This window comes from Lycium barbarum, chromosome 8 (assembly GCF_019175385.1).
Source record: "Lycium barbarum isolate Lr01 chromosome 8, ASM1917538v2, whole genome shotgun sequence".
In the NCBI taxonomy this organism is placed as follows: domain Eukaryota; kingdom Viridiplantae; phylum Streptophyta; class Magnoliopsida; order Solanales; family Solanaceae; genus Lycium; species Lycium barbarum.
In genome coordinates, this window is record NC_083344.1 from 14,054,822 (window position 1) to 14,080,701 (window position 25,880).

The 25,880-nt window shown below is 37.9% G+C and overlaps 1 protein-coding gene and 1 long non-coding RNA gene across 2 annotated transcripts; both read left to right on the top strand.

The window, feature by feature from the left end:
- Window positions 1-685: 685 nt before the first annotated feature.
- Window positions 686-1,711, top strand: LOC132607706 (putative F-box protein At1g32420). Its single transcript, XM_060321789.1, has one exon. The coding sequence runs from the start codon at window positions 686-688 to the stop codon at window positions 1,709-1,711; it is 1,026 nt and encodes a 341-aa protein (XP_060177772.1).
- A 3,547-nt stretch (window positions 1,712-5,258) lies between these two features.
- LOC132605010 (uncharacterized) lies at window positions 5,259-23,493 on the top strand. The gene is made up of 3 exons (XR_009568965.1): window positions 5,259-5,991; window positions 8,307-8,437; window positions 23,273-23,493. It is a non-coding gene; the product is annotated as an uncharacterized LOC132605010 (long non-coding RNA).
- Window positions 23,494-25,880: the final 2,387 nt, after the last annotated feature.

Below are 25,880 nucleotides of genomic sequence, written 5' to 3' on the forward strand. Positions count from 1 at the left end.
TGAAAGTTTCTATATGTAATGTCGGGTTGACTTGGTTCGGTTTTACTTTTTTAGTTAAAACCAAATCAAACCGATAGTGTTCGGTTTTTTTTTTCTAAAACCCAACCAAGTCAAACCAAACCACTGGTCGGATATTTTCTCGGTTTGACTCGAATTATCAATTTTATGCGGTTTGGCGGTTTCCTTGTACCACCCTACTTGGTATCATCTGATAAGCTTCCTGCAGATATTCATATTGATACCAACATTCCATAAAAAAAATTATTTTTAATACGCGTATTTCCCCTACGATACTGGTCGACCAAAGGACTCAATTACAGTTACTAACGTACCCTGGACGACCTGTAGACTCATACGATATATATATATATATATATATTGAAAACTTGCTGCTAAAATCCTAGTAGGAATCCAACTCAACTTGGGCTTACCAAGTTATTATAACCAAATACTAGGGTTAAAACTTGCTGCTAAAATCCTAGTTGGAATCCAACTCAACTTGGGCTTACCAAGTTATTATAACCAAATACTAGGGTTAATTTCCTCTTGTTTTCTCTTTCTGCGGCTAGAGACTAAAGAGAGCTAGGCTTCTCATATAGCACGAACATATTTCAGTGAATCCACTATTACTATCACAAAAAAGCCTAGGGGCGCCATGGAAAGTAATAAAAAAACATGTCGAAAGATGGAGGAGAAGCATGGTTTTGCAGATGACATGGAATTCGAGATACTAACATGGCTTCCAGCTAAGTCTCTCATGAGATTTAGGTGTGTTTCTAAAGCTTGGAACAGTTTGATACGACATAATCTCAACTTTATCAAGTTGCACAATGCTCGTTCTCAAGCCCGTCCCCCGGCCAGCCGCCTCTTATTTGAAATACAAACATGCTATCGTGCAGTTGTAGAAAGCACTTCCAATCTCCCAACACAACTTGAAGGATTATCTTTACAACTCGCACGTCCTCGTCATTACTTCAACTCAACGGAGATCACTATTTGCTCAAATCATTGCAATGGCCTTGTTTGTCTCTATAGCCATAAAGATACTCAAAGTTACTTGTACAATATCACCACAGGGGAGATAAAAGCTTTACCATTTTCTCTGAGGCTTCCGGAAGGATGGACTCCTTCGTTTTTTCTGGGATTTGATCCAGCCACGAAAAGATACAAATTGCTTCATGTTGTTAAGTGCAAGAAAAGAACAAGGATCAAGATTCTAACTCTAGGAACCCATTCTTGGAGAAGATTAGTCTGTGAAAAGCAGTACCCCTTTACATCTTATTCTCACACTTGTACCTTCCTCAATGGGGTACTTTATTGGATTGAGTTGCACAAGCCTATTACCTACTTCAACTTCACAGAGGAGAAGTTTAGAACTATTCCATTCCCACAAGAGAGTTATTTGAATAAAATGCAAAGTGCACTATGGGGAAAGCTGGCTGTCAACTGTCGCTTCGCTGAAAAATATAATATGGTATACGATGAGGTCAATAAGGTTTTCGTGGAATATAACACTAATCCCGATTTGGAGAACAAGAAGGTTGCCTTGCTTGCAGCAGAAAACGTTGATGAGAAAACATATGGAAACATAGTTTTAGCAACAGGGAGCCTTAATAGCGCCTCAACTTCTTTGGTATTCCCCGATCGTTTTCGGTTAATTCATGTTAGCAGTTTTGTTGAGAATATTATCCCATTAACATTTATTGAGTAATCGAGAATTTGTTTTAGTTTCTAGTTTTGAAGTAGTCATTGCTTGGCATATACGTCTACTGTCTACATTATTGCATTTTAGTTTCGACAAGTGTTTACTCTGCATGGATATACATTAGATTAAGTATCTAAACTAATTACCATACAAAGATACATGGATTAAAACAAGAAGAAATGCCTAGCATTTACTAGATGAATAAATGCACAGGCCCAACTTGCTAGGTATTTTTTTTTTTTTTTTGTGTCAATTTTTCAATTATAGTGATAATAGTAAATACAAATGCCAATATTAAAATCAAAATAACTAAATCAGATCGTCTTATCCAACCGATACATCCGTCTTCCTTGTATAATTTCTATCATGTGTACAAAAATTAAATAGCACAGGAGATCAAATGTAAATTACACCTCCCTTGTCTAGCAGTTTGTACTCATGAATGCACTAAATGATAGTAATCACTGATAGCAAGGAAGCAGAGTTTCACATTCTGATTTCCGAACATTTACTCGAGAAAACTCGGTCGGAAAAATAGAACCAATGATATCACCGCTCGATACCTGAAACAGAACGCCAATAGAAAGGACTGGATTCTTGAGCCTTTGAAGTGTCGCTATGTTAGCCAATCAAGCTTGTCATGGTTTGTTTTCAATCCTGCATCGCAAGGAGCAGTCGCGCGGTTCAAAACACGAAGAAGTCAAGAGTATTCAACATCTACTATATATACGTAAAAAGTAATTTCAACATTATATAAGTGTAATTTTCCGCCGAAGGGGATTTCGATTGAACCCCTCACCTCTACCTGGCTCCGCCCCTGGCTAGGAGCAGTTCGAGGAAGAATTGTTCTAGAATGATTATTAACGAGTAGTCATTCTAGCATGATTATAATTTGGTGTGGCTCATTCTTTTGATTTTTCTGCTAAGATTCTATTACAGTCAATATCTAAGATGGATAAAAAGATAAGCTAATAAATGTTATCTGGTTCATTTGCACGATTACCCTTCAAAGGAACTGGTCTTTAATTTTTGCCCCTCAAATTGGTGGTCTTTATTTTTTTTCCTTTCGTCTAGTACCACGAGATTTGGCGTTCGAACCCCGGCTCAGTAAAAAAAATAAAAATTTGCAAGGCAGAATTTCGTAGAAAAGCTAGGCCTCAGATAGAGTTTTGAATTCAAACTCTACTTTAAGGTAGCAAAACTCTGCCTGAGGCAGCCTTGCGAATCCAAATCTCTGTCTTGCGATTTTTTTTTTTTTTTTTTAACTGAGCTGGGGTTCGAATCCAGAACTTCGAGGTATTAGGCGAAGGGCAAAAATTAAAGATCACCAATTTGAGGGGCAAAAATTAAAGACCAGTGCTTTTGAAGGGCAATCCGCACAAAAAAAAAAGAAGATGTTATCTACTACTGTACGTCTCTAGCCAACATTGAATAATAAACCTTTTGATCTTTCCATCTTCAAGATCTTTGAATTCATCACTCCCCGCATTGGAAATCTCAGGTGACCTTGGCAGGGGACATGAACTTAAAGTTACCAATTCCTGGGTGTGAAGTGAGATTAGCATCGCTTGGAAAGAGAACATCGAGAATGAGATGAAGACAAACAAACTTCACTATAAGTCAATTACCCAACAAAGATTAGCCAGATTTTACTCTTCATAGAAGAAAATCTAACACATTTTATTGTTATAAGTAGATGCTTTCACAATTGCTTTTTTATTCTAAGTCTATGTGCTCTTTTTATTAGCGTAGACCAAGTTCAACATTCTGATTATAGTCGCTTTCACGCCATATAGAAGTCCACTCTATTATATCTAAGATTTCCTGGCCATGTTAAATTGATAGCCAAAGCTAGTAGGATTTCACTTTCTTAGCAAACACCCAAATTTGGAACATCGTAATTGTTCTTTTAGTTCGAAATCAGCAATATCGTGTGCATATTGAAGATGTCAGTCAAATATCAAGATCCACAACGGCATTTAAGCAAGATAGGACCAGGATAGAGTAGTACCACGATAGACTACTTCTACATTGCTCCAATGTTAAAAGGTAAGTATACAATTTGTGATAGGACTAAATGCATTCTACGTTTTGATGATTGTCAAACTGCTGGAGAAACAGAGAGAAACCTGGTTTACGATCTGTTCTCTCTGTATATCGTACAGTCAACAGTAATAGCTGTAAAGCTGCACTGCCCATTGCACAACTGTACAGTAGTGCTGTGGCCCATGCTTTAAGTCAAACATGGGATGAGTGGTTTTATCACACCCACATGCTCCCTAAAATATATACAACATGTCCCAACATATTAGGTATCACTTGAAAACCTAAACTATTTTGTGCAAACCTTGCCTCCACAAGTTCTCAAGTGTTCTCAAGAACAAAGCCACTTACAAGGCGAAGGACCTGATCCAAAAACCAGATTATGTCCATGTTCTTTAGGTTGTTGTGAGTCTTTGTTTGTTTGATCTTTAAACTGTAAACTGTAAACCTACTCTTCTCTTTTAAGAAGCTGTTTGTAGGTATTTTGAATTCTCAAAGGTTGCTTGTAGGAAGTTTATCTTCACAAGCTTTTGAGTGGTACACTAGGCTAGAGTTAGTCTAGGTATATTAGAGTGTCTTTGACTAAGAGTTAGTCAAGAGTTGCTTACAATAGGGGTATTGTAAGGGTTGAGATATTAAGTGTGTTAATTCCTAGATTGCAAGAGTTGTCATCTGAAGTTGCTCAGTGTATTAAAGTTGGAAATCCTACAAGGTAGATCGTGGTTTTTAATCCGTTGAGTGTTGTCACCTAATTTTTGACCTCCAATAACTTTTATTTAATTATTCGGATTGCCCGAACTGCAGACGGAGTAGAATATGCATTTCATAAATTAAAAGTAATTTTGCGAAATTGTCCTAGTGACATTTTGCCATTGCATTTGGTGAAACACCAAAAAGAGAACAACCGCATATCATTTTTACAATTTTCGTATATTTTTAAGAAATTCAAGAAGGTTTATTTATTTTCTCAAAAGAGCAAACAATTACGAGTCATTTATTTTAAGCAATTGTAAATAGTCATTAGATATTCTACTCCGTCAAGAGTCAAAGGGTTTGAATCAATTAAATAAAAATGATAAGTGCATTTTATTTTACTAAGTTAAGCGTCTAAATTAGAGTTTAATTATTTTTATGGAATTTAGCTTAGTTTTAACTAAAACAATTTGAGGTAAATGAAAGTATTTTATTTTATAATTGTAGTCTTTAAAATTTTCCCAAAAAATACGTGTATATACAATACATATATGCGTATATACACAAGTGATATACATATGCGTATATACATAAGATATCAGGCCCCTTTTCTTTAGAATCAGCCGGTCCAACCCATAAGGCTAACCTGGCCCATTAGCGTTATATATATATATATATATATATATATATATATATATATATATATATATATATATATATATATATATATATATATATATATATATCTATATATATATATATATATATATGTGTGTGTGTGTGTGTGTGTGTGTGTGTGTATATATATGTGTATATGTATTCAGACTAAACGACCCCTAAAGGCTAAAGGGTTCAAACTTCATTTGCGGCTAGGGTTTTCATCAACCCTAGCAGCGCCCCTTGCTCCTCTCTCTCTCCTCTGCCAATCCATTGCCGGAAATGGCAAAATGGTAGAGGATTCAGGCTCTTCAGTCCTTTCCATGGCCAAATATGTCAGTGCATTTATTGCACCACCCCATTTTTACCTAACAAAGCCCAAACGCGGTACTATCCTCTCTTTTTTCTTGCTTTTACTGATTTTGTGGTCAAAATATTGAGAACTCTTAATTAGTTTTGTTGTTTTGCATATTTTGAATGCTCGACTTTCATTGGTCGAACCCTAATCGGTTTGGATCGATGAAGAACAAATCGAATCAAGCCTTTTATTTGTTATTTGAATCAATCTCAACCGTTCATGTGTTGAATCAAATAAATGTGTCAAGAATTTACACAAGTCCCACATCGATTATTTTCTAGATTTTCAACTAATGTGGGAACCCTATTTCTCAACATTAGACACTTACATACGCACAAAGCCTGATATTTGAGCATTTAACTCGCAATTTAGGCTATCAGTTAAATATTTTTATACTTAGCTCTTAAAAAGGGTTTAGTGTCTAGTCTTAAAGTTTTGTTTTCTTGTTTCTTGTTCTTGTGTGGTGGCTGAGTGGAAGTAAGGAAGCACTTGAAGGCTCCAAATCCATTCTTGAAGCTGGCTACACTTAAAAAAGGTAAATCCCTTATCATGCTTTTACATTTTTTATTCTACCATGTTTATTTTTGCTTAGTTTTGCTTAATGCCAATTAGTGTTAATGCTACTTTAGCTATTTGTTGATATGGGTCCGTTAGTATAATAAGCATGTTGATTAGCACATGTTTGCTCGGGCTGAGATTGATATGAATATGTGGAATGTTTAAACATGCCTAATCATACCTGGGAATACTCTATATTCCTGGATACATGATTTTATTTTAGTCTTTCTAAGATCGGGTCTTATATTAGGGGGTCTAGGGGTGGTATTACTTCCCAATCCAATCTATTCTGCCTTATCCTTGGGATTGGTTCTTGTTTGTACATCGTTATTCTATATTCTATCTAACTCCTATTTTGTAGCTGCTGTGTAGCTACTTATTTACTTAGGACCTATAAATGTTTTAGTCATTTTTGCTGTGATGTTCATGAATGGTTCAGAATATTACAAAGATTTTCATTTTTGGACCGTAGGAGATGGAATTACTTCGATGGTTTGTATAAGTCTTTTTATTTCACTAATTACTGCTATTTCAGATACGTCATGGTATGGGATTATTTGGACTACAAGATCAAACCAGATTATAAAGCAAGATTTTCTAAGTAATAGTCAACAAATTGGAATTCATTTATCAACAGATTTTTTTTCTTCCATTTGAATTGATTTCAATAATCCTTTTAGTTGCTTTAATAGGTGCAATTGTTGTAGCTTTAATAGGTGCAATTGCTTTAATGTGCTTGAATTTGATTGAATAAGTCTAAAAAGGTCTTAATAAGTTTGAATGTGCTTAAACAAGCCTAAATTTGATCAAGAGTACTTGAAGGTGTCTGAATAGACCTGGTTGTATCTGAACATGCTTAAGCCTGTCTGAGTATGCTTGAGTCTGCCTAAATCTGTCTAAATATATCTGAAATGACGTAAATATGACTTTGGGATAATCTGGCAACCTATGTCACTATTGATCAAGTATTAGATTGGGGCTTGTTCAATGATAGTATTTGTATAGTCATAAGTGTTCATAGATAAACTAAAAACCACTTGACATAGAGGAGCCTTTTAAAGACACCTTGAGAGAGGATTGAGAGAACCAAGTTCAATTTGGTTCATAGTACCTTTCCTCCAAATAAAAGGTGTCATGCCACACTCTATAAGTCTGGGGTGTATGTTTGCCATGTGAATGCATTTGACCCTACAATCCCATCATTAGACCAAGGGATAAAGGGCAAAACTAAAGTTGTCTTGTTTAAATAGGTTGTCTAAAATAAAAGGTGAACCTGTCTATGCATAGTTGATTGACTTCTACGAATATGAAAGGGATTGGTTAGTATGAGGCTTTGATAACTAAAGATTGCTTAAAAAAGGGAATACTAGGCACTCATCGTATGGCTTCTCCTTAAACTTTTATGTCACCCCCATGTCCTTAAGGCTTTCTGCTAAATTTGAGATCCATAGTTTCGTATCATTTCAACTAAGTTATGGCACATGTGAGTCTTATATTACTTTCTGTTCACTATCTCTTATTCTGTCCAAAGTCTTTACATCACTGTCTAATCTCTGCCCATTTGATCTGTTAAAATCATGTCTCCTCTGTGCTATCTGTGCTTATCTGATGCTGTCAAGCTTTATACTCTATCTGTTCTAGTTGATTAGCTCACAAAACCTGCCCTTTTGAGCTTCGTGGTTCTGTGCTCATCCCATCAGTTGAATATGCTTTCCGTTCTCATTATTTGGGTCCTGCCCAGAACCAGGAATAGTTTGTAGTGTCTAATAGGTGTCTTTGTAGTTGCCTTGTTAAATGTTGAGATGTTGGAACTTAAATGGACTGTTATATGATGCTTAGTTGGTCAGTCATAGCTTAAGATTGACTTTAGTTCAGGTTGGATATTGCTTAAAAAATATAAAGATTAATCAGGTGATTAGTTGGTCATAAGTTCAAGGGTTAAGCTTAAAGAGCAGATATACTTAAAATATACCTATGTTGATAAAAAGGAAGGAGGAATATACACCGGATATGCATATCCTATGTGTATATTATAGGTATAGCATATGTATATCAAAACAGGCCCGATCCATACTTAGTCTAAAAATAGGGAACAAATGGGCTCGGGTAGGTTTCTCTTAAGATCAACCTTGGGCTTTCAGGCCCAATAAATGTAACCTGTGCCTGTATATATATGTCTTTCCTTTTTTATGTTTGTATATTATGTGTATATAATAGTAATAAGGACATTAAATCAATTCTAACCTATTTCCCTTTTTCCTCTTTCTCCCTCCTCCTTGCATGGCCACTTAGGTCGGGTCAAAACAAAGTGTATTGGGCTGGAATTCCTTCATAATACAATCGAGTCCAACGAAGGAAAGGGAAGCTAATATTGTACGTGAGCGCATGAAGGCCCAGCCATGGGTAAAAATGGCCAACTAGAGGTTTGGTACACCCCTTAGCCTACCTCTTCTCTTTAATTTATTTTATTTAAATTTTTTTAAATGTTATATTTGTAAACGTTCATATTATAGTGGAATCTTTACGGTTGAATTAGACGTCTCAGGCAAACGGTGCATATGTCGTTTAGTTTGACTTTTAAGTCCCCAAATGGCTTTCAAAAAGAAAACCCTGACTAAGTATAACGATTTTCAAGAACTTAAAGAATAACAAGAAAAATGATTTTGATATGAGTTGAACGGAAAAGCAAAGAGCTTTAAAAAATTACAAATGATACAACGTTTTCTTCAGGAAAAAATGGATCAGTTTTCCAAAACAACAAGAACAAGGGGATACATATATAATTTTGACATCATTTTTGGGCCAAAATCTTTACAAAGGACGAGTATATTTAGGTCAAGGCCCACTGGATTGGCAAAAGAAGGAACTGACGATTTTGGGATAAGCCCGCTGAAAATACATTTCTTCCAAAAAACATATATATATTTTGGGCCTAAGCCTGCCTTAAGGCAAAGAATCCTTTTTTATACATAGTCTCAAATGATAAAAAAATTGAACCATTTTTAAACTGGACTCATTAAAAAAAAATAATAAAACAAAATACGTTCGTAAATACAAGGATTTAGGATAAGGCGTTCTAACGTATTATACAGACGGCCCCGAGACAAAGTGCGTGATTTAAATAAAAAAGGAAATAAATATACTTATATACATTTTTACCAAAAACCAAAACATTTTGATACTTCTTTTATAAACAAAAATACATTATCCTTATATGTAAAAGGAGCTTACTCTTATCCGGATATCTTAATCCGAACCTAAACTACCCTATATATAAAGGGAACATACTCAAATATCTTTCAAAACAAATGATATTCAAGCAAATGACAAATCTTTTTCATGATGCCGAAAATAAGCACTTAATAAACTGTTTATACAAATACTCATACATTGGAATTCGAAGGTCAACCGTATAGTACGGATCCTTAATACTAGGGTGCTTAACACCTTTTCTAGGGGATCACCAGAACCCTTACCTAGAACTTTAGATTACGAAGGATTTTTCACGGTATATGAATAAACCCTTCACCACTGGTTTTCATAATTTCCTAAAAGTTAGGTGGCGACTCTTTTTCAAAAACAAGTCCGAAATAGCACCAACAAGTTTGAAGTAGATTTCTGAGCGCTAACCTTGCCCCCCAAATGCGAACCGTTAAAGATGGCGACTCCGCTAGGGACTTAAAGGTTCTAACCATAAGGATTCCAATATAATATGAGTATAACTGCTTTAACTGTTTATGTGTTTACTTTCCCGCAATTATTAACTGTCATTGCATGCAAACTCCGCCGCTCCCGGCATTTATTGGACACTTTGTTCCAAAGGCGAGTTCGCGGAGCACGCGGTCGTTCCTTCACTATAAAACCAAATACTTCTTTTGGAACCATTATGAGGTGGGGTTGGTTCACGGTCGTCCAACAACCCTAGTTGTCTGCTGGGGTTTCCTTTCACTTGTAAAAGCCCACTCTAGTAATAAATAGGATAGAACTAGGCCAAATCCCTACCGAACTAGAGCATTTGTACTTAGACGAGCCTTGGGTATTTCAGGCCTACCTAAGGCTCATTAAGAAGACTACCGTGTGACCGGACGTTCTATGACCCGAAAGACACCACATTTCATTTATGTGCTATATGGAAGCATGTTTGTGCCTATGTGATGAACCATTGACCCTACGGGAAAAATTGGGAATCTTAACAGTGTTTTGTTTTGTAGATGGAATGAAGAATTCAATTTGAGATAATTCTCGAGGCCTCGGATTGTCCTAGAGCTTGGTGGGAATGGTTAGGAGACACTCACCGTCGAACAATTAGTTATACCTTGGGACACTTGCCTTTTATTATGACCATGAAAGGTCACCCGAAACTAATGGAAGTGTTAGCCGGGTACTGGGATGACAAGGAAATGTTATTCCGCTTTGGTAATATCGAGATAACTCCGACTCTAAAGGAAATTAGGGATGCTATAGATAGTAATGGAACCTTTATAAGAAGGCGACACAACCCAGATCATAATTTGTTGTTTCCTCAAAGGCCATCCATTGGCCAAATTTTGAATTTTCTTGCTTTAATCGAGGCGTCCTGGGCATATGGGCCCACGGTAGCCTTTAGAAACCTGTATCGGAGATTCAGGAATATCACTGGGTATACTTTATATCAAAGAGAATTCAAGAGTCGAGAAGAGTGGGAAGCCGTTAGGCCCTTAGTGTTTGCCATAGTTTTATTAGGTACTATGGTAACGAAACACTGGCTATAGATACCTAAGTGATCTATTAGCCTAAGCTATCTTTTATGGCATAACCAAGGATCAAGAAACTAGGTATTTTTATCTATCCCCTATCATCTTGGCAGACATCTTTCGGGCCTTCGACAAATGCCGAAATCATTTTCGATATTTTCAGGGGTATAATATGCTGCTGCAGTGGTGGATTAGCTGTCACACCCCAGTCCTGATAGGGCATGATGGGCACCCGACCGTTTACTTAGAGCCGAGCGAACCCGCTGGTTCTCATTATATTCATAATCTTACTGGACTCTTAAATCATGAAATGAAATGCATAATGAAAGCTTTTCAAAAACATTCTTTTCGTCTTTCTCAAATCAAGTAAAATCTGTAATCATATGAAATTTGTAACATAATGCATAATGATACATCGGCTTGCAGAGCCGCTTGCAAGACTGACATGCTATATACGTGACTCTGTCTGCAAAGTCTCTAATATAAATCAATATACCATAACATAGATACTCTGACTCGGCAACACTCCGGAAGGAAATGGAGCTCGCCAATCCAGCTGGAACATCTTCTAGCCATATCCTCTACTCATCTGTATACACCTGCGTGGCATGAAACGCAACGCCCACAAGAAGGGACGTCAGTACGAATAATGTACTGAGTATGTAAGGCATGAATAACAACATAATATAGATATGAAAGGTAACATGGAGTAAGAGAGATAACCTGTATATCTGAATGCCGCATAAGGCGGATGTCATGCATGGTTAGCCTTTAAAAAAAAGCATTTCTATACATATACATAGTACCATGCCCGGCCATTAAGGCTCGGTGTCATATATATATAGTATCATGCCCGGCCATTAAGGCTCGGTGCTATCATCATTAGCCCGCGTCCGGGGCAATATCATAACATGCCCACTGCAGTGGTGTGCACATCTACGTGTCATGCCCGGCCGACTATAGCGCGGCGCGGTGTGAGAAAATACATACATATATATAAAGCATGCATAAGAGCCCAATCAAAAGCCACAACTATATCGGAGTGACGTAAGGTTGGTAGCCTCCGATTATATTATGGATCAATCATCATCGTTTATCCCACCTTAAAGAAACAAGGGTCATAAGGTGAGATTACCAACAATGAAGGAAATTAAGAAATTGCAAAGTAAGCTCAATCACCTCATAATAATATAAAGCTCATGTACATGGAAATTTCTATGCATAAAAATCATCTCATAATAACATGAAATCCGTATGCCTTGGAGCTTGGATAAATAAATCCCTCATAATCATCATCATGGTTATCATAAAAAGAATTATTCATCTTTGCCATCATAAAAACTTTAAGAGTCATGGATCTCTAACATTCTTGGAAACAAAATTTTTTATGGAATTCATGCATGGTTTGGTAGGAAAAGAATCATGCCTTTAGAAGCTTAATAACATCATAAGGATCACGAAATTCGTGGACTTATAGAATTTGCTGAAGCAATGATATTATGGTACGACACAAAGGTTTATAACGAAAGGATCATGCCTTTAGAAAGAAGGGGACTAGCCTTAACATACCTGGAAGATAATTTCTCGACTTCCAACTTACTTCCTGTCTTGCAATTCACTTAAGATTATTCGTAGCCTCGTAATCTACATATACAACCATTCATACTATTGTTAGAATCATATCATCATACGCTCGTCTTAATTCCTTAATTAAAATCCTTTTAGATTCTATCGAAATTCGGGCAGCATCTCCCCTGTTTATATGCCTAGCCCGAAATCGTAATATCAACAACCAATCAACAACAACAATACCAACATCATACAAGGTAAATATATGTAATTTCATCCAAAATTCCCTTCAAACCTCAATCCATAAGCCAACAACACCAACACAACAACTATAACATTTATTCTTACAATTATTCCTTAATCAATGTTGATAAAGAAAATATTCAATGATTCATGCCTTATTTTTACTAAGGTAGCAAGATCTTCAATATCTACCTGTTCCCAAGATAACTCCACACAAATTGAAATTATAATCGCGTCTACACATTGTCCGGACTTCGATTAGTATTCCGTAGCTTGAATTTTGCTCAAGATCCTCACTTCTATGTGAGATTTAAGAGCCCTTTTTGTTGCTGAAAATTCTGGAACATTTGGAGAGTTTTTGATGATGAAAAAGGGGGTTTTTAGCCCTTTTATAGTGAGTTGGGTAGCAGTACTGTAGTAGTCCTGTTTCTGCTTTGTCAGCTCAGTTTGCAACATTCATAATTCTCTACTCCGATATCCTATCGATGAGCGGTTTGTTGCGTTAGAAACTAGACTCGACGAACTTAATTTTTGGCTTTTGTTTCACCTTAAAAATCCTAATATAATAGGAGATATGCCCCTCCAAAGTTGACTAAAAAATCTGCCCAACATTTCTCAAATTTTCGTCAAATTTATTTTCTTCAATTTGCTTGATCTCGAAATCTTCCGAAACTCTCCATACATGATATTTATAATTTATTATACTTAATAATGGCCATGTTCTTGTGTTTCAAAATAGTCTTTCCCGATTACAACTTACGAGATCGTAATTCATCTTTTACTTCATTGTTACATACTTCCCATGGCTTGTACCTTCCAAAACATCATGGGACGTCTCCGATACTCCATTACTACGGTGATTTATGTGTCATGATCATGCTCTAAAAGTGCGGGGTGTAACATTATCAAACACCTCAACATGGCCAAAGAGGTTCAGGGTTAGAGTCGACAGAATAAGATAGACCGCTTCGTGGATTACTGTCCAGCTCTCGGGTTTGCGTCCAAAGCCGGTTGGGCTAATTTATTTGCTGACTTGACTGAAGATAGGATTCAGTGGATGTTCCCTGACTTCATATCCGAGACTGTATTAGTTTGAGGCAGGAATTGCCTATTTTTGCCATTAGCTGGAGTCCGAGGAATCCGTCCCTTTTATCTGTCTTGGGTTTTGAGGTAGTTTGGGAGAAGGCAAGTGATACCCCAAGTAGGAAACCCCGAGCAGTTTATCATCAAGCACACATAACAGAAAATCAAGAATGCTAGGACAATCCTCAGAGAATGGAACGGTCATGTAAGGCGGGGATTAGACACCTTAGCCCTAGACAGGTTCGAAGCATGGTGTGACCCACGTTATTATGAATGGCCGCAAGGTCATTTGGCCCACACACCTATCCTAGGGCCCATACTTCATCATGATGTCCAAGAAGTAGAACGCCTGAGTGAGTGTTTGGAAAGTAAAGATGAGCATTTGGCTAAGATTCTGGGAGAAACACATCATGTGATAGTCAGAATGGAGCTGTATCATACATGTCTTCATATTCAGATCGCCCTTCAAGGGCCAAAAAGGATAAAACAGATCAAGCCTCGACATCAACCGCTGGAGGACTTTGCTGATTTTACTGCTTTTATTATATTAGCCCCAAGTCAGCTTCATCATATTTTGTAATCCCTTCGGGAAAGATATTATTATGAGTGAATGATGACTTTCAGGGCAAAGGTTTATCTTTACAAATGGCACTTGCATGTTTCAAACGATTAGGATAACCTTGGCTCAAAAAGCCTTAGGAACACGAGTAATATAACTGTTTACAAATTACATGACTGCTTGCTACGTGCTTCACATATATGTGCTATCCTGTATTAAAGCCTAAATATGATTGAGCCAATGTTTTAAATTACATACCTAAAAGAAAAACCAATTGACTTAAGACTTACCTTAGTGTAACTCCACTAAAAAAGGTTGACTTACAAATGGCAAAACAAGGAGATCAGAACATGCTCACCCTAGGAGAAACCACTGAGATGCTGAGACTTAAGGTTCAGTAGATGGAAGAGCATCTCCAAGAGATAGGGAAAAAGATTGAAGAAGTCGACAGACTGTTTGTCACAACCCAATTGGAGGGCCATGACGGGCACCCGGTGCTAACCCATTCAGGTACCTCTTATCGTACATGCATATTCACATCTAGGTGGACCACATAGCGTGCTCATGAATGCTATATATCAATAATGCTAAACTCATTAGGCAACCACACATTCATACCATTATTAATAACTATGCCCGTATCAATATACATAAGTCAACGAGGCCATCAAAAAGATGTATAAAATATAAGTTGACAAGGCTAAAGACATCTAATCATACATAACTTTCTACGAGCCTCTAAGAAGAGTAGGTAACATCATATAGGCGGGACAGGACCCCGCCGTGTCCATGTATGTACACAAAAGAATAATACCAAAAGTTGTAGCTCCGGATGGAATGGAGCTCCTCTATGTAGTCCCTGAATAAGAAATGCAATGGATCAAGCTTGTCTCCCTGGCCACCTGCGGGCATGACGCAGCATCCACAAACAAAAAGACGTCAGTACGAATAATGTACTGAGTATGTAAAGTATAATCGACATCATAATAGGAGCATAAGAGACAGCATAAAAATAGCATAAGATGGGAGAATCGGGGGATAGTAGAACCGTCATCATAGTTACTTACTTGTCTTTCATAGGGACCTTCCATTCTAATGCATGCTCGTGTACAGACATGCAAACATATACATATAGCTACATCCGTATCCATATTCGTATCCGTATTCATATACATACTCATATCTATAGCATACCCGGCCATCGAGGTTCGGTGGTTTCACATACCCGGCCATGACAAGGTTCGGTGGTTATATATACCTGGCCCTACTAAGGCTCAGTGTCATCCGTACCCAATTGCAGTGGTGTGCGCGCAATAGATATCATGCCCGACCATATAAGCTCGGTGTTAGATAATAGTCATACATACATAGAAACGTATACTTAAGAGTCCATAAGTATCATCAACATCATTACTGTTGTCGTTTCTGTTACGTCTATCCTTAGAGGATCAACTATCATATAAAGGATGCAATGGAATCATGAATGTATCGACGATCATGAGCGTTAGTAGCTTTAGAGATAGAATTATTTGGAGGACATTATAGAACTCATAAAAGGATATATGTATATATATATATATATATATATATATATATATATAACTAAGGAACCATGCCTTATTGAAAGAAGGGTTAGCCTTACATACCTCTTTGTCTTCTCAACTATCTATCGTTCACCGTGGAATCTTGAATGATCTACATTTAGAAGAATTCATGCCATGGTTAAGCCGAAATGATACTTTAAAATTCAAACTAGAATAATTCATAGCCTAATGGAAATCGGGCAGTATTTCCCCTATTTCGTCAACTTCTACCATATTAAACAACAACTCCCAAAAACCACAATAACATCCATAATACACTCATAATATCCAATTCAAGCAATCACATTACACTAAGCCTTCAATATTCACCCCTATGTTCAACTCATACTAACAACTTCATACCCATTTTAGCACACTTACATATGATGCTTCTTTATTACCATTTTTACCTTTTATAACAAGATTATATCCATATCATACTAAGAATCATGATTACATATAGATTACTACTCATATATATCATAAAAGCCACATTTAGACTTCCTTTTCTACTTTCTTCTTCTACCCTAGTCTTTCGACCTCTCCATAGTACAAATAACAAGAAATGATCACAAAACTTACCTTTGATTGAGTAGGAATGAACTTTGGATGGAAATACTTCACTTGAAAAAAAACCCTAACTTCACTCCATAAAGTTTTCTCGACTCTAGCAACTCCTAAGAGCTTCCTTATACTTGATCCCCTCGGATTAATGATATGAGCCTTAGATTCCCCTTGGATTCTTGTACATGAAATGTATGGAATGTTCTAGAGACTTGGAGAGAAGTGGTGAAGTTTGAAGAATGAAAATAATGAAGTGGGATCACATTTATAAACTTGAAAATAACTTAGCCCGTCGGGTGTTATACGGACACTTATACGGTCCGTGTAACATTGTACGGTCCGTATAAGTGGCCGTGGTTCACCATTATGAAAAATATCTTCCTACTGGGGGTTATATGGACTCCTTATGCGGATCGTATAAAGTTATGCGGACCGTATAAGTGGTCATATAACTCCACTTCCCTGAAATGGTTTCCGTCGTTTCGTTTGATCTCCAATCCTTATGGAACCTTCTTGACACTTGTTTAGCATATCATTACCAATCTAAGGAGAGTTACAACTCTTCTTTAGGACATCATTAAGTCAACATTATCTCGGTACTTTACGGAATTTTTCCAAAACACAACACATACTTTGCCCTTCTTAAGGAACTTTCTCTTCCTACTTCCAACCTCTTTGAAATCTTAACTAGGATCGTTAAATAATCTTTCTTACTTATAGGAACATCTTATACTTCTCGCATTACGTTGGTCTATTTATTATGCAATGACATAGAATTTTTTTGAGGTGGAACATCCTTCCCCCCTTTAAAAACATTCGTCTTCGAATGTTAAGTTTTCGGGAATTCTACGGAGATTTCGCCAGAGTTTCCCATGTAATATGGCACTACCATCCTGTCATAACAACCCACAATAACAACGCCTCACAGGGCTACAACATAATAGCAATAAAGTTTGGCCACGCGCGACCCAAATGCATAAAAGAGAACATACATACCTCATAATCTTGATGTTTCATCTTGAATCTCTTCCGGGGGTGGAAACAAGTGTAGGTACTTAGACTTCATATTTTCTTCCGTTTCCCAAGTCATTTCTTCGTTGTTATTGTTTCCCCACAAGACTTTAACTGAATCTACTTCTTTACTTCTAAGTCTCCGTACTTGCCTGTCTAGTATAGCCATAGGTACCTCTTCATAAGCTATCTTTTCCTTCACATGAACATCATCTACCAGCACAATTCTGATAGGATCCCCAATGCACTTACGAAGCATCGATACATGAAAAACTGGGTGAACTGACTCCAAATCAGGAGGTAAATCTAATTTGTAAGCCACTTTGCCTACCTTGTGTACAATCTCATAAGGTCTAATGTACCGTGGACTAAGCTTCCCCTTTTTACCAAATCTCATTACGCACTTCATCGGTGACACCTTTAAGAATACCCAATCTTTCACTTGGAACTCTAAGTCCCTTTGACGATTATCAGCATAGGACTTTTGACGACTCTGAGCTGTTAATAATTGATCCTGTATGAGCTTAACTTTCTCTATAGCTTGCTGGACCAAGTCTGGCCCTATCAATTTAGTCTCTCCTACCTCGAACCACCCAATTAGGGATCTGCACTTTCGCCCATATAAAGCCTCATATGGTGTCATTTGGATGCTAGAATGATAACTATTATTATAAGCAAATTCAATAAGTGGTAAATGATCCTCCCAATTACCTCCAAAATCCACACATGCCCGTAGCATATCCTTAGGGGTCTGAATGGTACGTTCGGCTTGTCCATCTATCTGCGAGTGAAAATCCGTGCAAAGCCTCACCTGAGTCCCCAAACCTTGTTGGAAAGATCTGATACCACTTTTGTCACGACCCAACTGGAGGGCCATGACGGGCACCCGGTGCTAACCCAGCTGGGTACCTCTTATCATACAGGCGTATTCACATCTAGGTGGACCACATAGCTTACTTATGAATGCTATACATCAATAATACTAAACTCGTTGGGCAACCGCACATTCATACCATCATTAACAACTATGCTCGTATCAATATACATAAGCCGACGAGGCCATCAAAAAGATGTACAAAATATAAGCCGACAAGGCTAAAGACATCTAATCATACACAACTGTCTACGAGCCTCTAAGAAGAGTAGGTAACATCATATAGGCGGGACAGGACCCCTCCATGACCGTGTATGTACACAAAAGAATAATACCAAAATCTGTTGCTCCAGATGGAATGGAGCTCCTCTATGTAGTCCCTGAATAAGAACTGCTATGGATCAAGCCTATCTCCCTGGCCACCTGTGGGCATGACACAGTGTCCACAAACAAAAGGACGCCAGTACGAATAATGTACTGAGTATGTAAAGTACAATCGCCATCAAAAGAGAAGCATAAGAGAGAGCATAAGAAATAGCATAAGATGGGAGAATTGGGGGATAGTAGAGCTGTCATCATAGTTACTTACTTGTCTTTCATAGGGACCTTCCATTCTAATGCGTGCTCGTGTACACACATGCAAACATATACATATATCTACATCCGTATCCATATTCGTATCCTTATTCATATACATACTCATATCCATAGCACACCCGATCATGGAGGTTCGGTGGTTTCACATACTCGGCCATGACAAGGCTCAGTGGTTATACATACCTGGCCCTACCAAGGCTCTGTGTCATCCGTACCCAACTGCAATGGTGTGCGCGCAATAGATATCATACCCGGCCATATAAGTTTGGTGTTACATAATAGTCATACATACTTAGACACGTATACTTAAGAGTCCATAAGTATCATCAACATCATTACTGTTGTCATTTTTGTTACGTCTATCCTTAGAGGATTAACTATCATATAAAGGATCCAATGGAATCATGAAAGTATCAAGGATCATGAGCTTTAGTAGCTTTAGAGATAGAATTATTTGGAGGACATTATAGAACTCATAAAAGGGTAAATATATATATAGCCAAGGAACCATGCCTTATTGAAATAAGGGTTAGCCTTACATACCTCTTTGTCTTCTCAACTATCTAACGTTCACCGTGGAAGCTTGAATAATATATATTTAGAACGATTCATGCCATGGTTAAGCCTTAATGATACCCTAAAATTCAAACTAGAATAATTCATAGCGTAATGGAAATCGGGCAGCATTTCCCCTATTTCGTAAACTTCTACCATATTACACAACAACTCCCAACAACCATAATAACATCCATAATACACTCATAATATCCAATTCAAGAAATCACATCACACTAAGCCTTGAATATTCACCCCCATGTGATACTAACAACTTCATACCCATTTTAGCACACTTACATATGATGCTTCTTTATTATCATTTTTACTTTCCATAACAAGATTATATCCATATCATACTAAGAATCATGACTACATATAGATTAGTACTCATAAATATCATAAAAGCCACATTTAGACTTCCTTTTCTACTTTCTTCTTCTACCCTAGTCTTTCGACCTCTCCATAGTCCAAATAACATGAAATGATCACAAAACTTACCTTTGATTGATTAGGAATGACCTTTGGATGGAAATACTTCACTTGAAGAAAAATCCTAACTTCAATCTATAAAGTTTTCTTGACTTTAGCAACTCGTAAGAGCTTCCTTATACTTGATCCCCTTGGATTAATGATATGAGCCTTTGATTTCCCTTGGATTCTTGTATATGAAATGTATGGAATGTTCTAGAGACTTGGAGAGAAGTGGTGAAGTGTGAATAATGAAAATAATGAAGTGGGATCACATTTATAAACTTGAAAATAACTCAGCCCATTGGGTGTTATACTGACAATTATACGGTCCGTATAACATTGTACGGTCTTTATAAGTAGGCGTGGTTCACCATCATGAAAAACATCTTCCTTCTGGGTGTTATACAGACCCCTTATACGGACCGTATGAAGTTATACGGACCGTATAAGTGGTTATATAACTCCACTTCCCTGAAATGGTTTACGTCGTTTCGTTTGATCTCCAATCCTTATGGAACCTTCTTGACACTTGTGTAGCATATAATTACCAATCTAAGGAGAGTTACAACTCTTCTTTAGGACATCATTAAGTCAACATTAGCTCGGCACTTTACAGAAGTTTTCCAAAACACAACACATACTTTGCCCTTCTTAAGGAACTTTCTCCTCCTACTTCCAACCTCTTTGAAATCTTAACTAGGATCGTTAAATAATCTTTATTACTTATAGGAACATCTTATACTTCTCGCATTACGTTGGTCTATTTATTATGCAATGACATAGAATTTTTCGAGGTGGAACATCCTTCCCCCCTTTAAAAACATTCGTCTTCGAATTTTAAGTTCTCGGGATTTCTACGGAGATTTCGCCAGAGTTTCCCATGTAATATGGCACTACCATCCTGTCACAACAACCCACAATAACAACTCCTCACAGGGCTACAACATAATAGCCCATAGACGAAGGATCTGACTTCTACGCACCCTTACTTGAGCTAGTGCCAGCTACATCCCCCCTGGCATCGAAAAACTTTGAAAGAGTGGCTACCTAGAAACACATCTGGTGGGCCCCAACCTTCAAAGCTTGATCTTCCCCTTTCTGGGTGGCTCCTCGGCCCGTCAGTTGTAAGGATGTGTTCGAGAGAATGCAGGCTGTTGGAATATCTTACGTCACCAGAGCCAGACTGCCAACCCCAGAGTTGGTTTACGCTTTTAAGAGATTCCTTTTCCACCGGAATCAAGCGGGCCATAATCTAAATTAGTGTTCATGTTACACCCCGGAAAAATTTTCCGCTAATGTACAGTGAATAGACTAACGAAGGGCATGACATAGATGATGTTTTAATAAGTAAGAACTAACATTTGATGATTCTAAATGAGATTTCAAAGACATTTGAGGCAGGAGACGAAAGTTTTTAAGGAAAGCAAGGTATATGTTTTGTGTCGGGCAAGATTTAGGAGTATCGAATTAATGATTGCTTAATGATGTTTTGGAGAAGAGTTATCATATCCCTTAGATTGTTAACGAGGTGTTAAACAAGTATCCAGAAGGTTCCATAAGGATTTGAGATCAATCGAGGTGACGGGAACAAAGTCGGAGAAGAGACAGATTATACGACCAATTATATGATCCGTATAGTATTATACAGTCTGTATAACGGTACGCAGAATCGTCACAGTGAAGGTCCCTCACTGATGGGATTATACGATCACTTATACGGATCGTATAAAATTATACGGACCGTATAATTTGCTGTATAACGGTCACAAAATGAGTTGTTGCTGGGAATGATTTTAAGGTCACTTATACGGACCGTATAAATTTATACGGACCATATAAGTGTCCGTATAATTTAGTCGGGACAGATTTTTAAAAGTTTACATAAGGACCTCATCACATTTAATTCATTTCATGTTTCTTCTCCACAACTCAAGACCTCTTTAGAACCTTCCACACTCTTCATATACAAGAACCCAAGAGAAATTGATGATCAATTTCATCAAACCAACAAAATTAAGTGTAAGAAACACATTAAAGTTCATCCAAGTCAAGAAATTTCATGGGAAGTGGAACTAGAGTTTTGCTCAAGTGAAGTATTTCCACTTAAAGCTCATTCCCACACTATCAAAGGTAAGTTTTATGGTATTTCCATATTGTTTAAGGTATTGAAAATTTAAAACACTTGGAGTGTAGAAGGATATAGAAAATGTGTTATGAATGTAAGAATAGTGCCATTTTTTAGTAGTAGTTTGGAGTGAATCATTAATATTGATATGTTGTGATTGTAATTACGTTATGAATGATGTTAAGAGCATGAGATAAAAATTAGATGACAATGAATGTAATGTTGTATTATGATCATGATTATGGATGACCTTGAGAGGAAATTGTGGGGATTAGATAATGATGAATTTGACAGAAGTTATTGATGATGGTATTATGAATGTAATTATTGACGTTTGGGAGTCGATATATGATATGGAGAAAGTAGTAGAAACAAAGGAGATGCTGCTCAGTTTTCTCTAGCTTTAGTTCAAACATGCTTATGTTATCGATTATCTAATATGAGAATGAACTCTCTTGAAGGTAGAAACGTGAATATTGGAGAGGAACGTTCAAGTGATGGAGTAGCTAAATGAAAAGGTATGTGAGGCTAGTCCCTTCCTCTAAGGCATGAATCTTATGACATGATCTTCCTTCCTTCACCATGAATTTCCTATAATCCGGAAAAACTAATAGTCTATGTTCATGAATAGCCATATGAGTTAAGAATAAGAGATATTATGAACATGATGATGATGAGGTTAAGTCCAAAGATTCTAGAGTTCACGAATATGATGTTTTTATAAATCTAATGATGTTAACTACGATCCATTGATGTTGTTCATTGTATGCACTCACCTTATATGCTAATTCCTTCAACGTGAGGCAGAATGCTTATAAATGCTCCATAATGGAATTGGGGGTTCACGATATTATGTCACCCCGATAAAGTATAGTTGTCTTTGAGTTCCCAAGCATTCATTATGATAATAGCATGATAAGATTATGATAAGTCTATGAGATGTACATGATGATATCACACCGCGCCTACATGGCTGGGCAGACACCACTAGTGGGCAGCATGATATGATGGTACCCCGAACGCGAGAGGCCTGGACGCGGGCTAATGATTATCACACCGTACTTATATGGTCGGGCAACTTATACATATATGCATACATGACATGATGATGATTATGGAGTAAGCCAGCATGCATAATTTCTTTTATAGTTGATAGTCAGTTACAAGTTGCTCCTTATTTGATGCTTCCTTATTTCATTGATGTATTGTTATTTTTGATGCCTTGCATACTTAGTACAATGTTCATACTGACGTCCTTTCTTCTTGGACGTTGTGTTCATGCCCACAGGTAGACAAGGAGACGGTGCAGATCCATAGGAGCTATCAGTGGATTTACAGGAGCACTCTATTATTCCGAAGGTGCTATTTGGTTCATTATTTTGTGTACATATTTGGGCACGGCGGGGTCCTGTCCCGTCCTCATGTCTAGTATTCTAAGAGGCTCGTAGATATATATGTGTAGGTAATATGGTCTCATGTTTTCCTCATTATATATATATATTATTTTGATAGCCGAGAGGGCTTATGTATATAAACGTACATGTGTTTCAAATTGTAAATGGTTTTCCTTATCACTAAAAGTGTGGAGTAATAAATAAATACAGAATAAGTATGATAAGAAATAGAATGAGTGGTGCTTGGTGGTTAGCCCCGGGTACCCGTTATGGCCCCTAGTCCGATCATGCCAAAAGTGGTATCAGGGCAGTTCAGTCCTAGGAAGTGTCTACGAGCTGTGTCTAGTAGAGTCTTGTTTATGGTGTCTTGTTTATGCGTGCCACACTAATAAACAGGAGACTACAGGGCATTTAGGAAAACTGACCATCTTTTATCTTAAGAGATCGTGCGATAGAGCTGTGTTATAAGATTTTTTCCTCCTTAATAGTGTGCTATGATTTCAGAAATGCCGCCAAAGGGAAAAACTATAGCCGCCCATAAGGGTAAGACTACGATGAAAAGACGGGTAGAAAGAGAGCCGCCAATGAATGTAGAAGAGGGCGAATCACATAATGAGGCTCCATCTAATACTTCTCCCACTCCGCCTATTATAGAAGAATAGAAGGGGCTTCAACTCCAGCTCCTATGCCTCTAATTCCTCCACCGGCTACTTCGGGTCAACAAGTGACCGAGGCTATTCACCTATTGATGCAGTTAGTTTCCGCCTAGGCACAGCGCAGAATGCGGGTCCAAGTGATCGGGCAGCTAGTACCAGAGCCCGTGATTTCATGAGTTTGAATCCTCCAGAGTTTTTCGAGTCAAAGCCGGATGAAGACCCGCAAGGTTTTATTGATGAGATGCTGAGAACATTGAAGTTATTCATGCCTCCGAAACTGAATCTGTGGAGTTGGCATCTTATAGACTTCGAGATGTGGCGGTATTATGGTACAATAATTAGCTATCATCAAGAAAAGAGAATGCGCCTCCTCCCGTTTGGCAAGAATTTATAGATGCCTTCATCCGCCACTATTTGTCACCCGAGGTCCGCCGAGCTAGAGCCGATAGATTTTTAAATTTTAAACAAGGAAATATGAGTACCCGGGAGTATAGCCTTCAGTTTAATTCATTGGCTAGCTATGCCCCAACTATGGTGGCCGATATGGGAGATAGAGTGCACCGATTTGTGAGTGGATTAGGGCCACATTTGTTCAAGGATTTCTTGACGGCTTCGTTATAGCCAGAGGAGGACCCCAGTATCGCGATGTAGCTAGTGCGGTAGACTACATTCCGGACAGTGTCGCCAAGGTTCAGATGCTTGCTATGCCTGTGGCCAGGTTGGACACATGATGCGAGATTTCCCGTCAATAGGTGGTAGAGGTGGGGTTCAGCCCATAGGATCAGTAGCTGGTTCCTCTTCAGTGCGCCCGGTAGGGCAGACTCCCTAGATTCCAGCAGGTCGAGGTAGAGGCAGAGGGGGAGCATCTACTTCAGGTGCCACTCATCCCCGTATGTATGGTTTAGCCGGACGACAGGATCTTAAGTCCTCCTCGAATGTGGTTACTGGTACATTATCCGTATTTTTCCATGATATGTATGCATTGATAGATCCGGGTTCTACCCTATCTTATATACTCTGTATGTTGCTGGTTGTATTGGGGTGAAACTCGAACCAATTAAACAATTTGAGGTATCTACTCCAGTTGGTGATCCCGTGATAGCTAGACAAGTGTATAAAAATTGTGTAATTGTGATATGCGACCGCTAGACTAAAGCTAATTTAGTTGAGTTGGAAATGTTAGATTTTGATGTGATTATGGGTATGGATTGGTTGACCTCATGTTATGCTAATGTTGATTGCCGAATGAAAGTAGTTCGATTTTAATTTCCGGGAGAGCCCGTGCTTGAATGGAAGGGTAATACAGCATCTCCAAGAGGTAGGTTTATTTCCTACCTTAAGGCAAGAAAGATGATAGCTAAGGGATATATTTATCACTTAGTCCGAGTTCATGATACCGAAGCAAAGTCGCCAACTTTTCAATCCGTTCCGATAGTGAATGAATTCCCGGACGTATTTCCAGATTAGCTTCCAGGTCTTCCACAAGAAAGAGAGATTGATTTTTCCATTGATGTGTTGCCGGACACCAAGCCTATTTCTATTCCTCCTTACCGAATGGCTCCGGCAGAATTGAAAGAGTTAAAGACACAATTGAAAGATTTGCTTGAGAAGGGGTTTATTAGACCCAATTCATCACCGTGGGGAGCACCAGTCCTATTCGTGAGGAAAAAAGATGGTTCCTTACGAATGTGCATTGATTATAGGCAGTTGAATAAGGTGACGATAAAGAACAAATATCCTCTCCCAAGGCCTACGACGCCTACAGAAGTCCGTAGTTTTCTGGGATTGGCAGGGTGCTATAGAAGGTTCATAGAAGGATTTTCCTCTATTTCAGCCCTATTGACTA

What these genes read in the sequence shown, in the direction of transcription:
- LOC132607706 (XM_060321789.1), top strand. Translation starts at nt 686, where the DNA reads ATGGAGGAGAAGCATGGTTTTGCAGATGACATGGAATTCGAGATACTA.